Source organism: Macrotis lagotis, chromosome 3, assembly GCF_037893015.1.
Source record: "Macrotis lagotis isolate mMagLag1 chromosome 3, bilby.v1.9.chrom.fasta, whole genome shotgun sequence".
NCBI lineage: Eukaryota > Metazoa > Chordata > Mammalia > Peramelemorphia > Peramelidae > Macrotis > Macrotis lagotis.
Window position 1 is genome coordinate 285,356,420 of NC_133660.1, and position 19,159 is coordinate 285,375,578.

At 39.5% G+C, this 19,159-nt stretch overlaps 1 protein-coding gene across 3 annotated transcripts in view; it reads right to left on the reverse strand.

Moving 5' to 3' along the window:
* Positions 1–317: 317 nt before the first annotated feature.
* The window catches only part of LOC141518866 (solute carrier family 22 member 11-like), a 39,623-nt gene continuing 20,781 nt past the window's right edge, over positions 318–19,159 (reverse strand). For 2 of the 3 annotated variants that reach the window (XM_074231235.1, XM_074231234.1), the window contains exons 7-10: positions 17,777–17,991; positions 16,318–16,420; positions 4,492–4,698; positions 318–1,713 (exon numbers count right to left, since the gene is read on the reverse strand). In XM_074231235.1, the coding sequence (XP_074087336.1) occupies positions 1,647–1,713; positions 4,492–4,698; positions 16,318–16,420; positions 17,777–17,991 (592 nt within the window). In that variant the 3' untranslated portion in view covers positions 318–1,646. The remainder of the gene's footprint in view (positions 1,714–4,491; positions 4,699–16,317; positions 16,421–17,776; positions 17,992–19,159) is intronic. The other variant, XM_074231236.1, reaches the window with a different exon arrangement.

The following is a 19,159-nucleotide window of genomic DNA, read 5'->3' on the forward strand; positions in this document are numbered from 1 at the left end:
TTTAACTCTATTGATAAATCTTTATTATATTTAACTGAGGAAGCCAAGCACATTCTTATTGTCATCCCAAAAGAATCAGAAATGTGTTTGTCTTTCAGTCCAAGCCTTTCCCTTTCCTTTCCTATCTTTAGATATTTATTCATTTTAGACTGTCACCTGAATTTTTCCTTTCTTGATCCCAGATCATTCTTATACATCTAAGAGTCTCATTTACCCTATAAATGGAGATATGAAATACTGAGGTTTTCATAGTGAATTCCCCCTGATTTTATGCAACTGCTAACTTTTAATGACTTCTCCACAAGCTGATTTTCAATCATTCAATTTTATTCTAATCAATTTAACTCAGTCAACATTTATTAGGCCATTACTGAAGCCGGTAACATTCTGGGTGATAAGGAAACAGAGAATTCAATGAATTAACAACAAAAAAACCCAATCCTACCTTCTGGGAGTTGACATTCTGTAGGGTGAATGGTACATATAATACATATAAAAGACAATTTGAGGAAGGAAAGGACACTGATAACTAGGAAAATGACCAATATTTTTCCATTGTAGTTGGCCCTTAAGGATTGTCAGGAGGAAAGGAAAGTTGAAGAAACAACCCCAGATCTAGGGGCACAGGCATGTCAGTGGGAAATTGAGAGATAATTTTGGCCTGAAGAGAGGTGACAAAAGGGGAATCATGAGAACTAAGTTTGTTTGGAACCAATTTGTTGTGGATTTGAAATGCCTGGTAGGCAGAAGAATTTATGTTTGATCCTAGAGAGGCAAGAAGACACACTGGAGAGTTTTGAAGTAGCTAAGTAGAAAACATCAGAAATCTCATTTGAGTCCCCTTTCCAGTGCGAACATCCTGGGAAAGCAAGATTCTGTTCTAGGGCAGGACTATCAAAGGGCTGATATTCAGGTTGCTAACATCTGAACACTCTGAGTAAGGGCAATTTCAGGTAAATGGACACAGGGTGTCTAAGGCTATTTTAAGTGCATTTGCATTTATTGATCTGAGTTTGTGTTGTCTCCCCAGATAGAATGTGAACTCCTGAAGAGCATAGTTGCCTGGATATGATATTTCTGGATCCTTGCTCAGAATTTTTTCACACAATAATAATCCATCATACTCACATACAGAAACTTTTTCATTCATTTCTGAATTGATAGACACGCCTTCAGTTACTCTTTGCCAACACAAAAAGAGCTGATTTGAATTATTTTTGTACAAGTAGGTATTTTCTCCATTATTAATAAAAGTCTCTTTGGGATAAAGACTTAGAAGTAGTATTGGATGAAAGAGTATAGACAATTTGATTGGTCGTTAGGCATAGATTCAAACTGTTCTCCAGGGTGAATGGATCAGTTCACAACTCCACCAACAATGCATTAGTGTCCCACATTTCCAACAATTATCATTTTTCTTTTCTGTTACATTAGCTAAATATTAGGTGTGAGGTAGTACAGTATAGATTAGCAAGTATTTATTTAACATTTGTGGATTGATTTACACTATTGAAACCTCTTGGAAACCTAGAATACATGCAGAACCACTGGTACTTTAAAAACTGTATGCATTGCCTCCCCAGAGAAGAGTAAAGTCCAGATTAAACTACAGTGGTTTTCTTCTCAGTCATATTCCTGGAATAATCCTAAAACTGGCTTATTTTCACTGTGGCGTCATCCTTATCTCTTGGTCGTGTTTCTCCTTTTGAAGATCTTCCCATGAATAAATGGAAAAAAAAAGAAACAAATTTGAGGATGATTAATGGAGAGGAGGGAAGGAAAAAAGCTATAATCAAACACCCACTATGAGCCAAGCACCACCTTAAGGATTTCAAGTTTTACCTCATTTGAATGAAAGGAAAGAAACTTGTTTGAGGTGGAGAGCCAAGAGGCCCTGGATGCCCATTGATCACTCGCTAGCCATACTGACTTTGCCTGAGCCCTCCTGGTCTTCCCCTTTTCCCAATGGCTTTTATCTCAAAATTCGATCCAATCTAACAAGCATTTACTAAGCATGTGTTATATCCGGGTCACTAAGAATACAAATGAATAGTACACAGTGGAAAGAGTCCTGCTTCTGCTCTTTTTATTTCTGTGATTGTGGATGCCTGGTTTTTCTTATCTAAAATAAAGAAATTAGACACTTGAGGTCCCCTTGATGTAGAGAATTATGAATGTAGCTTTAATGCTATTAAAATCTTATTAATCGTGGAGGGTACTTTGCTCCTGAGATGTAAATTGACTCCCTGTCGATAGTATACTGTCTCCCCGTCGATAGTATACTGTCTCCCCTTGACCCTGTTGTATTGTTTCTTCCCCCCCATCTTCTCCACTTAACCTTATAAGAGGAAGGATAAGTAAAACACTGATGTGACTAGAAATGACATGTTGAACTCAGAGGTCTCCCACCTTGGGACTGGAAGGGACCTGTACACAGTCTGCCATTGGAAGATACCTGGCCCAATATGTAGGAGCACTCCCCAAGTACCTCTCCTTGCCCAACCCACCAAGAAGGGTATTTCACAAGAAGTGTTGCCCCTTCTGGTCTCTTGATTCTATCCTTGAATCTTTCAGGATGTCTACATCTCTCTTTCCTTCCTAGGTCATATGCTTAAATGCTAGGCACTGTTGGTTCACCATGTGCCCCCATGCCACGTGGCCGAGGCTGCTTCTCTCTCTCTCTCTCTCTCTCTCTCTCTCTCTCTCTCTCTCTCTCTCTCACTCTCACTCAAACTTCACCTATCCTATTCTTAAAGTGGGTACTGCATTTCTAGGAGTTTTTTAACCTGCTATAATGAAATCCTGAGTAGTTTTAACATCCAAGAGAGCATGCAAATTCTTTTTTTTTTTTAGCTTTTGCAAGGCAAACAAGGTTAAGTGGTTTGCCCAAGGTCACACAGCTAGGTAATTATTAAGTATCTGAGACTGCATTTGAACCCAAGTACTCCTGACTCCAGGGCCAGTGCTTTATCCACTATGCCACCTAGCCGCCCCAAGCATGCAAATTCTTTTGCTTTTTAGTGACCCCCAAAATCCCAGTGGCAACACCCTAAGCTCTAAATCTCTGATGAAATGAAACATTCTGAATTTTTGAAAAATTTGAATTCCACTAGACAAATCTTTCCTTCTGTGGCCAATGGAGAAATCAGCTGGGTTTGAAGTGGAGACTTGGGGTGGGATCTCAGCTCTTCTAATTTTCAAGGACCCTACCCCACTTTGGACCTGCTTCTTCAACTATAACATAAGGAGATTAGACTTGATCATCTCTAATGTGGATGTCAGAGCTGGGAAGGATATAAGGTTATAACCCTCAACATCACATTTATAAACTGGGAAGCTAGAACTTGGATTCGTGTCTTTATAATCCAAAATGAATACCTTTCCATGTTAGCACAGGATGTCTGACTGTTATCTTCATGACTGCCTCTCTATCCCTTCCTGCTACCTGATATTCAGGAGACAATGAAGGGCTCTTGGTTTCCTGGATCTTGTTTTCTTCTTCTTGTCCTTCTACCTCTCTGATCACTTTTTTCCTCTGTCTTTAATTAGCTTCTCATACTGTTTGCTACTTCCTCAAAGGGAATGGAGAGAATGTTGGATTTTTTTGGGTTCTATTGTGTGATGGCATTACAATAGTATTACTGGCTAATGTGACTACAAAGATAAATTCTGGAATAGTCCCAGCCTTCAAGGAACTTACTATCTATACAAATCATACACACTCCCTTATTCCCCTTCTCTTAGAAGAATAAACAAACTCTTTGGGCCCAGTTGAACTGATCTAAAAAAAAAACTGTTGAGACTGATGCCCTTCTTTCTCTCCTAACCTTTCCTGTGAATATCATGGGATACCTCCCTCTATCTACCCAACCATACCCCACCATCCTTTTCCAGCTCTGGGAAGGTCTTAAAAACAATACTCCTGGAATGACTTTTTCAGTCAGTTCCCCTGTGGCTCCAATCTCTCTCCCTGTGATGCTCCAGATCTAAACATCCTACCATGTCTATAATTCTCTCATAAATGTTTTCTTTCCCTCGTAGAATATAAACTCCAATTTCTGCCACTTATGAGTTGTGTGACCTTGGGCAAGTTACTTTACCTGATTGTACCACATCCAGGGCCATCTCCTGTTGACCTTATCCATATCTGGTCACTGGACCCAGGAGTAGAAAATGAGACTGGTGCCCTAGCACAATACCCCCTCACTCAAATCTAATTCATGTGCTTGTCATGGCATCACCTTGCTGATGCAGTGTTCTTCTTTGAGAATGAAGGACAAATGTTATTATTATAAGTTCCATTAGGGGAGATGCTGTTCACTTACATATTTGTCTCTCAAGTATTTAGCACAAAGGTTTATTAAGCATATAGCCATTTTAAATCTATGCATGCCTTCATTCCTCTGGTCCAATTTTCTCTATTTACAGATGAGGCAAAAAAAGCAGAGAAAAGTTAAGTGACCTTCCCAAGATTTCACAGGCAATACTCACCCATGTTGTATATCTTGGATAGTGTCAGGCATTGGCTGGTTCTGGGTTTCAGGGAGGAAGAAAAAGATCACAAGGCTGGCAGTGACAGCTATGATTCCAAAAATGATCTGTGGCAGAACTGGAATGTAGTGCTTGAGTATATTCACCAATGGGGCTAGAATTGCCCCAATCCGATCTATTATGAGAATAAATCCATAGCTCATGCTCCTGTGAGAAAAAGATCTGATTGTTTTAGATATCCCATATTAATTTTCCCCTTCCCCTACTCCCTTGCTAATAGAGTCCTTAGCACATATTCATGGAATATTGAAATTCTTAAAAACTACAAGAAGCTCAGTGTCTCCTGAAATTTATTCATTTGAAAGGAATGAAACTCTTTTTAAATTCCAAATGAGCATCTCAACAAGTAAGTAGATATTTTAGTCATCTTCCCTCAATATCTCTATTTATGGTTTTTCCTTTTTCCTTCTGCTATCTAGAGCCGATTTTTTATATATCTCTACAGCTAGTAGAGTGTAAGGTACTTCAGACTAGGGATTGTTGAGGTATGTATTGACTCAAAAAAAACCTAGGAATACTTTAAGCAACAAAAACAAAATATGTGGATAACACAAAGAAGAGTTCTGAGAAGATATCTTCCACCTCTCCCCAACTTCTTTGCAGAAGTCACGTGTCCATGGACATGAAAAATGGTAGATATTTTAGACTTTTTCAATGCCTTGATCACTTTTACTGAATTTTTGATCTTCTCTATCGTTTTCTTTTATAAATACTATTTGTTACTTGGGATGGGCTGCCAGGAGGAGGAGAGGGAGAAGAAAAGGAGGAAAAATTTAATTGATATAAAGCAATAAATATTACATTATTTTTAAAAAAAGGAACATTCGGGGCAGCTAGGTGGTGCAGTAGATAGAGTACCAGCCCTGGAATTGGAGGATCTGAGTTCAAATTTGACCTCAGACATTTAATAATTACCTAGCTGTGTGACCTTGGACAAGTCACTTAACCCCATTGCCTTGCCAAAAAAAGGAATATCCTCAACAGCTTTATTCATCATTTTATCTCTTGTCTTCTGATATCTATGACTGATTTTCTCAGATCTCTACTCCTAATAGAGTGTAAGCTACTTAAGACTAGGGATTGTTGAGGTATGTACTGACTCAAAAAACTAGTAATTCTATAACCCCCCCCAAATATGTAGAAATATAATACAAAGAAGAATTATGAGAAGACATGCCTTCCCCTTAATGAATTTTTTTCTTCTTTCTCTCCTTTTCTCTTTACTCTTATCATCCTAACTCTGTTTTCTTTCCCCCTTCATCTCTTCCTTCCTTCCTTCCTTCCTTCCTTCCTTCCTACCTTCCTTCCTCTTCTGCAGATAGCCTAACACAAAGGATAAACAGCACCTGAAATCAGAAAGACTTGAGTTTCAATATGTGAACTTTGGCATGGACTTGTAAAGAATTACAGAATCTCAGAGTTGGGAAGAACTTCAGTGGTCATCTAATTCAAATCATGAAAGAAGTATTCATCTGGGGTGGAGACAAGATGGCAGCATGAAGGCAGCATTTCCCAGGAACTTCTTCCCCCCAAAACTCCAAAAGCCATTAAATTATGACAAAATTTAGAGGGGCAGAAACAACAGAAAAGACTGAGTGATACATTTTCCCAGTCCAAGATTACTTAGAAGTCCCACGGGAAAGGTATATTTCACCAGGACCGGGAGCTGGAAAAAGCCCCAGTTGCAGTGCAGCCCAGGAACAGCTTGAAGGGGTGGGGAGAAAATTCTGCTACATGAGAATGAGTGTGGAGTGAGGGAGCACTGGCTGCAGAACCTGCAGTGTGAATCTAGAGAAAGCAGCCTGCACCTCCAGAGCACATCATACAGACAGTAAGGGGGTCAGGGGAGACTGCAGAAATTTCTCTGCTCTCCCTTGGGGTAGGACTCTGCTGTTTTCCCACACTCAGATCCAGGTTGAAATTTGGGCTTCCGCACTAAGATAGCTGAGCAGGACTCCTCCTTATAGCTCCAGGGCAGAGGGAAGTGCTGTAGTCATCTACATATCAAAGCATAGGCAAGAGATTATAAAGGTCCTTGGGGCAATAAAGGTCCCAGTGGGGTATCCCTCCCAAAAAACCCCCAAAGCCTTGGAAGTGTTGTAAATTAGTTTTGGGCTGAAGAATGAGCAAACAACAGAAAACCATAGAGAATTACTTTAGTCACATGGAGATCAAAACACATACTCAGATGATGACAAAATCAAAGCTTCTGTATCCTAAACCTCCAAGAGATCCAGAAAATGGACTCAGACTTTGGGTGAGCTCAAAAAAGACTTTGAAAAGTAATTAAGGGAGGTGGAGGAAAAATTGGGAGGAGAAATGAGAGCGATGCAGAAAAATAACGAAAACCAAATCAATAGCTTGGTGAAAGAAATACAAAAAATACTGAAGAAAATAATATGTTAAAAATAAGTTTAGGCCTAATGGAAAAAAGCAAAAAAAAAAAAAAAAAAAAAAGACAAATGAGGAGAACGCTTTAAAAAGCAGAATTGACCAGCTGGAAAAGGAGATAAAAAAGCTGTCTGAAGAAACTAACTCCTTCAAATGCAGAATAGAACTAAAGGAAGCTGATGACTTTGCAAGAAATCCGGAAGGAATAAAACTCTTCCAAAAAAAGTCAAAAATTAGAAGAAAATGTGAAATATCTCATTGGAAAAACAACCAACCTTGAAAACATATCCAGAAGAAATAATTTAAAAATTATTGGGCTATCTGAAAGCCACTATCAGGAAAACAGCCTAGACTTCATTTTCCAAGAAATAATACAACAAAATTGCCCTGAAATCCTAGAAGCAGAAGGTAAAATAGAAATTGAGAGAATTCATTGGTCACCTCCTGAAAGAAATCCCAAAAGAAACACTTCCAGGAATATTATAGCCAAATTCCCAGACTCCCAAATCAAAGATAAAATTCTTAAAAGCTGCCAGAAACAAACAATTAACTACTGAGGCCCCATAGTCAGGATTACACAGGATCTGGCAGCATCTACATTAAGGGCTTGTAGGATTTGGAATATGATATTCCAGAAGGCAAAAGATCTTGGTTTACAATGAAGAATCAACTACTCAGCAAAACTGAACATCCTCTTTCAGTGAAAAAGATGGATTTTCAATGAAACAGGGGACTTTCAAACTTTCCTATTGAAATAACCAGAGCTGAGCAGAAAGTTTGATCTCCAAGTACAGGACTCTGGTGAACCAAAAAGGGGATGAACAAGAAGGACTAACTATGAGGAACTTAATGATATTGAACTGCTTGTATTACTGCATGGGAAGAAGATACTGATAACTCATATGAACTTTCTCATTTATAAGAGCTGTGAGAAGGAACATATATAGACAGGGCACAGGAATGAGTGGAATAAATGATATAATATAGTAAAAAAGATGGGGCAGCTAGGTGGCGCAGTGGATAGAGCACTGGCCCTGGAGTCAGGAGTACCTGAGTTCAAATCCAGCCTCAGACACTTAATAATTAACTAGTTGTGCGGCCTTGGGCAAGTCACTTAACCCCATTGCCTTGCAAAACCAAAACAAACCAAAACAAATAAAGCAAAAAGATGGAGTCAATGGGTGATAAAGGAAAGTATTGGGAGGAAGGGAAAGGAGATGAAGAAGAAGCCAAGAAATTTCACATAAGAGTCAATCAAGAAAAAGTTTTTTCAATGGAATGGAAAGGGGGAAGGCAAAGGGAATGAGTGAGCCTTCATTCTCCTCAGAAATGGCTCAGAGAGGAAATAACATACACACTTAATAGGGTGAGGAAATCTATCTTACCCTAGAGAGCAATGAGAAGAAAGGGATGGGATAAGGGGGAATGGGGGGATGGGAAGGGGGAGTAGGTGATAGAAGAGAGGGAAGATTGAGGGAGAGGGTACTCAGATACAACACACTTTTGGACAGGGCCAGGATGAAAGGAGAGAGAGAATGGAATAAATGAGAGTGGGGAGGAATAGAGTGGAGGGAAATACAACTAGTAACAGCAACTGTGGGAAAAATATTGAAGAATCTTCTCTGGTGGACTTATGATAAAGAAAGCAACTCACCCTAGAGACAGAGCCATTGGAATCTGAACACAGACTGAACTACATTTTTTTCTCTCTCTCACTATTCTTGAGGTTTCTCATCTTCTGGGGGGGGATTATGTTTACTCTTATAACAAAATTATTGTAATAATAGTAATAATAAATTAAAGTTCACTTGCAAAAAAAAGAAGTAATCACCATTTTAATTCACCCATCAAGTGGTTGTTCATCATCTGTTTCAAGGTCTCTAAGGAGAAGGGACTAACCACTTTTTAAAGCAGTTCATCACAAGCCCATTTGTTATTATTGGAAAACTTTACTGACATCAAAGCTAAATGTGCCTTCGAACATTCACCATTATGCCTGGTTCTGATCTTGCTTAGGGTCAAACAGAACAAAGTTATCCCCTCTTCCATAAGACAACCCTTTAGAAACTAAAATTCAAAACCTCTGAATTAATTTTTCTTAAGACTAAACATGCTAAGTTCTTTCATTTGCTTCTTAGATCATAAGCTCAAGGTCCTCAGAATGCTCTACCATAGGTTGGGCACAAAAAGTCCATGTGAACACCTGGGTGGTTTCTCTAAACTTGCACATCTTGTCTTTCTTTGGAGCCTCTTCAATTCTGCTTTGCTCATAGAGCACAGTACCCTCTCTGAGGAGGGCATGCCTTCTTGAATGGTCCTGTTCCAGTGTCTTCCATGCTACAAAATCAATTTCCAAGTTCTTAAGAAAGACCTTCAATATTCTTTCCCTGTGAGCATTTGCCCAATGTGAGTTACCTATAAAATAATCTTTTGGGCAAACATATGCTTGGCATTTGAACAATATGGACTTTCATTCACAGTAGTAACATTTGAATGCTTGAAAGTTAGTTTAAGGAAGTCCCTCAGGGTCTGGTATCCTCTCCCACTAGATGATCTTCAAAACTTTCCTAAGACAATTCAAATGCCAACACTTCAGTTTCCTGGCATGAGACTGGCAAATCATCCAGATTTCATAGGCATACAACAATGAGGTCAGCACAATGGCTCTGCAGAATTTCAGTTTGGTAGTCAGAAATTACTTCTCTCCCACACTTCCTTTTAGAGATGCCCAAATACTGCACTTGTTCTAGTAATGTGTGCATCAACAGAAATATTAATTTATACCTCCCTAGAAAGTATACTGCCAAGGTAAGTGAACTTATCCACAGTATTCAAAATGTCTCCATTTACATTAATCAATGTTCCACATATGACTGGTGTGGTGCTGGCTGATAGAGCACTGATGTGCTCCTGGTGTTAATCATTAGGTCAAAATTAACATGAGGAGAGAATCATTCCATCCTTTGTTGCATCTCAGCTTCAGAGGCTGCATTGAGGGCACAATCATCAGCAAATAGAAGATCAGGCACCAATTCTCCCTCCACTTTGATCTTGGCTCGTAGCCTTTCAAGTTGAGGAAGTTGCTATCAGTGATGTAGCTGACCTTGATGCATGAAGGCATTTGATAACATGGTTGAAAACATCATGCTAAAAACCTTGGGAGCAAGGACACATCCTTGTTTACTCCATTGGTGACTGGGAAATCACGAGAGCCCACTAACAAGAACTGGAACAAGCATGCCATCATGAAAGTGATGCTCAATATTGATGAACTTCTTCAGACAACTATATTCTGACATAAATTTTCCATTGGTTCTGGAAACAGACAAGGTCAAATGCCTTGACAATTCTACAAACATTGCATAAACCTCTGTTCTGCTCCTGGCCTTTCTCCTGGAATTGTCAGGCAGCAAACAACTAACAACCATTCCTTGTCCCTTTCTGAAGCTACACTAGCTAGGAGGTAGATGACCATCTAACAAACAATGGATCAGCCTATCAAGCTAATTTACATCTTACTGAGAATGAGGGGAATTTCTCTCTTAAGAGAGGAAAGGATGGAGAGCACAAAAAAAACCAAACAAGAATCTTGCCAAGCAATGACTAAGGGAACTACTAGTCTATGATTGTCATAGGACAATTTATTCCCCTTTCCTTTTTAGAGATGAACAATGGAGGTATCCTTGAACTCCTGGGAAGAAACTCCTCTTGCCATATAACCAGAAAATTTCAGTCAACTTTTGTATAAGCAATGAACCTCCTATCTTATAAATCTTACTGGACTGGAATTAGTATTGGGTGCTTTGCCACTTGAAAGGAGCCTAATGGCATTTAAAACCTCTTCTTCAAGAGAAAGATTGGCTTCAACCTGAGGTAAACCTTTTATGATTTCAGCATTGATGGATTATAAGAAACATGCACTTTACCAAGAACTCAGAATCATCATAAGTGGACCAAAGAGGATCCTTTAATTAAAATACCCTTAAGGACGGTTGTCCATAATAGAAATGGGCACACATGGTACATGAAATCAGGCCTTTTACCTTCTAGCTAGAAACACAAGTCCCTCCTTAGTCCCAAATTGACTGGATATTGCCAAAGTCAAAGCCCTATACAAAATATCTCTCCCCATGTGTGGTTTTAAATTCCTTTTCAAACTTCCCCTTCCCCACAATCTGGTAGTCAGGTTTTGAAAGGGATAACACAGATGTGTGAATCTAACCACTGGTGAGACTTCTTTCACTAAATCACCTAACGTGTTCTATGGTTCTTGTATTCTTATGCCCATCCATCCCATTTCCTCTCTATAGAGATTCCCCTCATTCTCAGTAAGATGTAAATTAGTTTGATTTATATATGTAAACCAACATTCCTGAGATTCTATTATTAAGGCTTCTTTTCTTCATCTTTCCTAGCAGTTTCTCTCTAACTTATACTTTCCTCAGTTTCCCACAGCTAATGTAGAAATGAGAACTAATCACTTATCACATTGATGATGATCTGTTGAGAGTGCTATGAAAGAGCCAAGTCCTTCTAGGACCATTTTCTTATTACTAACCAATATGGTTCCACCAGCACTGAGTAGTTGAGATGCACCTTAGGTTCCTGACCCAAAAATAATCTTCAGGGCATCATAAAAGCCTTTTTAATTACTTTAATTACTTTACACATTAAACTGAATTCCACCTGCCTTCTTGCAAAGCCAAGAATCCTACATCTCTCTAAGCTTCACTTCCACTTTATTTTTGGTCTTGCCTTCTTGGAAATGGGTGAACAATCCTATTGGAATATGTAACAGTTTCTGAATTTCTCCATCATTTTTGTCAAACCAGTCTTGATGTTTGCAAGTGTTCTGTCCTGATTGAGCAAATGCAATGCTATCCACCAATCTCTGAAACGTGGCCACTCTTTCTCTGCTTCACTGTTGCTTACTGTATTGGTCCAACAAGCTAGCAAGAAATCTCAGAGAAGTGCTCCAATCTGCTGAATTAATTCTTCTAGTAGTCATTTTGCCTTGGGACTGCTCCTTCCATTGAAGGGAAATATTTTGCTTGGAGAATAAGTCAATAATCATTCCTGCAGTATTGCCTTAGTCACTCTCATACTGTTTCTCTCCTAACAATCTTGTAATCTATTAGATGTCAATGTTTCTTGAAATGATGCTTCCAGGAAGTTTTATTGTTTTTATCAAAATGAAAGACAGTATTGGTGATGAGTATGAGATGCACAAGTCTTCAGTAGTAAGTGACCATTGCTCTTTTTCTGATTCCATTCCTCTCAAGGACTCCCTACATTGTTTTGTAGTCTTACCTTATTCTACCACTACAGTCATCCAGAATTAGGGCAGGTATATGGCACAGTGGATAGAGCACAGGCCCTGGAGTCAGGAGGACCTGAGTTCAAATTTGGCCTCAAACACTTATTACTTACTTAACTGTGTGACCATGGGCAAGTCACTGAATCCCATTTCCTTGCAAAAAAAAAAACCCCGAAAAAATGACTCAGAATTATAAGCTTGCCCTCTTTGGGTACATTGAAGATAAATGTCTACAGGTCTTCATAGATTTTTCTCTGACCTCATCAGGTTTCATCATGGTGGGAGCATAGGTACTGGTGATATTGGTGTGGCATTTTCCTGCAAGTGACATTCATATTGCCATGAGTCAGTCATTCCCTTCTTTTGGTAGATATTCTACAAACTTATGAGCAGATAAGTTTGGATTGTAAGATCTGCCCCAGCTTCCCAGTCTTCATTTGTCAGTCTTATTTCACTCAGGGCTGCCATTTTGATGGGATACCTGATGACTTCTCTTGCAACACATCTGCTTGTCATTCAGATGAACTGGATCTCCTGTATATTATTTGCACATTCACTGAATCAATAGTGAGTAGACTCATCTTTGCAGTAGTTTTCTCATATATGGGTGAGTATGTGTGTGTCTGTATGTCATTGTGTGTGTGTGTGTGTGTGTGTGTGTGTGTGTGTGTGTGTGTGTGAAATACAGGGTTGGATTCCTGTCTGTCAAAATAATCAGACCAGGGTGGATAATCAGACAATTTTGGAGCACCTTTTCTAGACCCTTCAGGGGGCTCCCAAATCTCACTCCTGCTTCCAGTGAGATGACCGTGGACTGCCTGTGTGAAAGGTTGCGACTACTACTCCCACTGTATCTGCACCTACTGCTTCATCACTTGCCTGTTGGCATAGGACTTTGAGATGGATAAAAATGGGAGAATAGTATGGGAGGGTGTCTTTTGAGTCTTGCACTAAAATGTTGTCTCCCTCTTTCTTCCAGTATCATCACTGTGGCAGGACAGATTTAAGGCAACTGTTTATGGTTTGAGATGCAGTGGATGACCTCATATCTTTGATGTCTAACCAAGCATTAAGCATTCCATAGCACTTCAATTGCCTTCATGGCCACTAGAAAAAATTGTTTTCATTTGCCCATTCCACCAGGGATTATTCCCATGCTTGAGGAAGGATAATTTGTTAGTAGTTGTACTTTGAAATCAAAAAGGATCATGACATCAAATATACATGATGACATGATTTGTCCATTATGTTAATTATAAGAAGAGGAATATTATACAAAGACATCCTTCTCACTCCCTTTACCGGAACTTTCTCAATCCATGTTATGATATCAGGGGAAATAAAACTTCTGGTGATGGTCTGAATGCTGGAGGAGTCTTTGGTCTTGTGAATGTGGCTTCTCTCCCATATCAATGAGGCACCTCAATGCTCCAGTATCACTGGCTTGGAACAACATGATACATCCAAGCCTGACTCTCAGTGATCTAATCAATAGCATGAACTTTTCCTCCCAGGACTGCAACCATAGCTTTCCCCAGAGCCAAATGACTTTGGTTTCCTGAAAGCTTCCTCGGGGGTCAAGTGAATAAGCCACTGTAATACTAGTTGGCATCATTTATGGTCAAAACTACAACTTTTGTTCCTAATTAATTAAAACAGTCTTGGCAAATACTTTCACTCTGGTCCATCTTGATAATTCACCAATGTTTTTGAGATCCCTTAATTACCCTCAGACTAATTTAGCCCATCTGCTGAAACTGTTTATCAGCTGATGTACATGCTACAACTTTTTAAAACCCCCACATTAGAGTTAAGGAGACACCAGAGGGTGAGGAGCCCTCACACCAGAGATGCTGCTGTTCCCTGAACACAGTCTACACCCCACTCTGGCCATGAAACCAGTTCTGAATAACTGATGTATCTTTATATAATCCTTGCCTCTCCATTCCCCACCCCAAAACATTATTATCTAGATCAATAAAAATACTTTACCAACAGCTTTTTTAAAGTGGAAGTGATTCTAAAGAATTTGTGATGCAAAATATTAATCAAAGTATCAAACAATATGGAATCTAAATGTAGACCAAGGCAGGCTATTTTCAATTTTATTTTTTTAATTTTTTCCTCTCAGGTTTTCCTCCTTTTTGTTCCGATTCTTCTTTCACAATATGATTAATATGGAAACATGTTTAACATAGTTATACATTTCTAGAGGAGTGAGGAGGGGAGGGAGGGAGGAAAATGTGGAACTGAAAACTTTACCAAAAATATGATTGTTGAACTCTATCTTTACATGTAACTGGAAAAATGAATACATAAATCTATTTTTAAAATGGAAATGAACTAATTGTAAAATGGAAGTGATCCACAATATTCCCCTTATCTATTATTTCAATAATCCTACACAAAAAGGAAAGCCTATGAGGTTAGTCTGGCATGCCTTGTCCTTGATGACACCACCATGCTGGCTTTTCAGAAACAATGTTTCCTTTTGTAGAGATCCACAAACCATATTTTTAATGTTTACTTTAGAATTTTCTAGGAATTCAGTTAAAACTCCTTGACTTAGAATTTGCAGACTGAATTCCCACCCTCCTGTTTTAGAAATTCAAATATTTGTCCTTCTCTAATCTAGTGGCTCCTTTCCCATTCTCTGTGAGCATCAATTATCACTGACTAAGCTTGACCATCACTGTATCACTCCATCATCACTTTCTCTTTCAGATCCCAGAATGTAGTTCATCTGTGTTAAAACATGTGAATTCATCAAGGACAACCAACTTGCTAACTTGTTTCCCCTAACATCTCTTGGATACAAACAGTGGCATGCTAGCAACTATTCATTAAAAAGCTCTCCAGAAAGGAAATCAGTCCCTTTGGGGAGTCTGTTGCCTACATACTGACTACTGATCAATAGCTATTCTAAGAGAACCACAGAGAATCACCTGGAAACAGTCACAGAACACCTGCCCATGCTTCAACATTCACATCAGACTGAAGGTGGATGCTGATGAGGGCAGAATTCTGATTGTCAGTCCCTTTTTACTGGTTCTTTCACATGAAATGTATAATACTACCTAGGATATAAGGTTCACATAATGCTTAACATATGTTCTCTCATTTGATGCTCCTAACAACTCTGGGTGGAAAGTGATGTTATTATTCCCATTTTACTGATGAAGAATCAAAGGGAAAGACAGATTAAGTGATTGACCTAGGGTCATACCACTAGTCATTTTCTGAGATTAGATTTGAACTCAGATTTTTCAGAGTCTGTATATCTATTATACTACCAAGGAAATACTAATGACATATCTAAACCTTTGTGAAACTTTAAAAATGCTGAGTGAATGCTAACTACATTGATCAATGGACAATGACGTGTCTTCATATATGTATTTCAAGTCCATGTTCAGACCAGGATCAAGGTAAGGGAGAGATCAAATTTCCTGGTGCCCACAGACTTGGTATCATCCATCTGTCCTGCTAGTTCATGATGTATAGCTGAACTTGCTACTGTTTCGACTTGGCTAATTCTTCATATTGACTCTGGTTCTACTTCTAGAGAAATAGCTCCATGACTTCATCTCAAGACCCCTTCTGAGACCTCACTGTGACATGGAGGGGACGTAACAGTCTTTAACTGGGTCTCCAACAGCCCCATGAAACAGACCACCAATCCAGAAAGATTTCCTGTGTGGGTCCAGTGTGATCCCTACCTTTTTTGTCTGAGAACCAGCTTAGATTTCCAATCACTAGTAACCAGACTGATTTCATAGAAGATGGGAGTTTTGATCCAAGTCAAAGAAAAGTCTTTTCAGTTTGAGACGAGTTAATCATGGTATGTGTGTGTTTGTGGAGAATGGAAGGAGGGAAGAATCAGGATCTCTGGACTTTGAAGGTGAAAGCCTGGTTTTGTCAGGGAGAGATTTCTTAGATATAATCTCTCTGGTGCATCTCCTGGGGGATCTGAAGTAATCTATTGAGTCTTTCCTCATCCTCCCCTTTCCCCAGATTTGGCAATAGATGCTTCTTTATCCCCAAATGCTCTGACCTACCTGACTACTGTGGGTAGGAGCTCATTGGAATAGACAATTTTACAGGACCTGCAGACCATACCACAGCTAATTCCTAGTATTATCAAAACAATGCGCAAAATTCCTGTAAATCAGAAGACCAAAAAATGTCAATTAATCAGAGTTCAACACATCTTAGAGCCAACCATTTGTTTGCTCACTTATTCACCCTGTAAATTCACATGTTCACCCATATAATCATCCCTCAGTTTGTCCCCCCAGTCATACATCTGCTTCATCTACCTATCCATCTATCAATTTTATTAGAGGCAGCTCAGTGGTACAGTAACAGAGTTCTAGACTTAGAGTCAGAAAGTTCATATCCTGCCTTAAAACTTTCTAAGCTGGGGAAGTCTAAGTCATTTAACTTCTCTCAGTCCAGTTTCCTCATCTATTATATGAGGATCTTGGGTTATTCTGAGGGACAAAATTATATAGTACATGTAAAGTAATTTGCAAAACTTAAACAGTTCTGTAAAGGGTAGCTATTATTTGTTTGTTTCATCTGGCAAACAATAAAAACATATTGCACTTTTATTGGGTGTAAGCCTCTGTGCTAAGTCCTGAGGGAGAAATGTAAAGATCAATTATTCAACAATCCCATCTTTAAGGAATTCAGAAAAGCTAAATACAAATTATATGGCATCCATTCATCATCTATTCTGTTCATTTATTCTATCCATTCATCTTTTTGACTTTCTCTCTTTCTACCAGTCTATACATCTATCCATCTGCCCAACTGTCTTTTTATCCATCTAGCCAATCATCTATTCATTGACCTATATATCACTCATCCACCTATTAATCTATCCACTTACATCTATCTATCTAATTTTTCAGTCTGGCCATCCATCCATCCATCCATCCATCCATCCATCCATCCATCCATCCATCCATTCATTGATCTATCCATTCATCCACCTATTGATTTATGTACTCATATATATTTATTTATCTATCTGCCATCTATCTATCCATCATTTCATCTATCCATTTTTCCTATCAATGCTCTCTACCTAGTCATCTCTCCTGACAAGGGTTTGAATACTAGTTCTGCCATTTATTAGCTCTCCAGTTCTGACTAAGTTGTTCTCCTTTCTGACCTTATTTCCTCTTTTTTTTAAAATGAGAAAGTTGAGGAAGTGCCATGACCCAGTGAAAAGAGTGATGCCTTTGGAATCAAGGGACCTGAGTTCAAATTCTGCTTCTGAGGCTCACTGAGGCTACACATAGATATAGATATAGACATAGCTGTCTAGTACACTAAGGTGTAAAATAACTTGCTCTGGATCATTCAGTTGGGAACTATTTGAAGTTCAATTCAACCCCACTCCTTTCTCCCTGCAGCCCGGAGCTCTATCCTCTAGGTCACCTGGCTACCATTCATCCTCTGCTACTCTTCCCTCCTCTTTACCTGTTTCCCCAAAGATCACTGTCTTACCTTGAGGCAGAAAAGCACTGGCAAGTATTGACAGTCCACCAAGGAGGAGGCAGGCCACCACAATCGTTTGACGGCCAAAGCAGTTCATGATGAACACGGAAACAAATCTGCTTACCAAGGTAGAAGCCCCCATCAGAATCTGGAGCATTTGAATATTGCTTCCCAAGTTCTGAATATCCAGAGAGAGCCCATAAAAAAGCATCGCTGTTGTGAAGCTACAGCAGACAGTGGGGGAAAAGAGGGAATCCATCACACTTGGAGCCCAGAATTCGCCATTAAATGCAGTTCCATTCAGCAAGCCTCTTATAAATGCCTTTTGGGTACCAGCATCTATACAAGTGCTAGGAGGTCATGTTCTGCTGGGGTTGGCTCTACTCCATGAACACAGTTAAATGAATAGCAGAAACATTTGGGAGGGCAAGGGGATCATTAAGGAATGATCAGAAAAGGCCTCTGTGGGAGCTGGTGTCTGGGGTTGAGCCTGGAAGGCAGCCAGGGATTCCAGGAGGCAAAGGGGAGGAGGGTACAGGTACTAGGCTTGAGGAACTATGATGCAAAGACAGAGAGTGGAAGATGGACTCCTTAGTTCAGGAAACAGCAAGAAAGTAATTTGGGTTGTAATGGAGAAACTGTGAAGGGTTTTACTTTTTTTCCTTTAATAATATTCGACTTTTTCTCAATTATATTTAAAAACAATTCAATAATTTATCGTTTTTCTTTATGTTTTGAGTTCCAAAGAAGAAGTGCGAATGACTTAGTTTTTCTCAGTAATGCCAGGATCCAAAGTAATCCCAAAGATCTCATAATGAAAAATGCTATTTGCCTCCAGAGAAAGAATTCTTGGAGCCTAAATGCAGATTGAAGCATACTATTTCTTTCTTTCTTTCCTTCCTTCCTTCCTCCCTTCCTCCCTCCCTCCCTCCTCCCTTCCCTCCTCCTTTCCTTTCTTCCATTCATCCATCCACCCTTCCTTCCTTCCTTCCTTCCATCCTTCCTTCCTTCCTTCCTTCCTTCCTTCCTTCCTTCCTTCCTTCCTCCCTCCCTCCTCCCTTCCTCCCTCCCTCACTTTCTCCCTCCCTCCCTCCTCCCTTCCCTCCTCCTTTCCTTCCTTCCATTTATCCATCCACCTTTCCTTCCTTCCTTCCTTCCTTCCTTCCTTCCTTCCTTCCTTCCTTCCTTCCTTCCTTCCTTCCTTCCTTTCTTCCTCCCTTCCTCCCTTCCTTCCTCCTTCCCTGCCTTCTTCACTTCATTCCTCTGTTCCTTTCTTCTTCTTTCCTTCCTCCCCCCCCCCTCTCTCTTTATTCCCTTAATTTTCTTCCACATAATGGCTATTAAAATGTTTTATGAGGTTGCACATGTATAACCCATATCATGTAAAGCCTC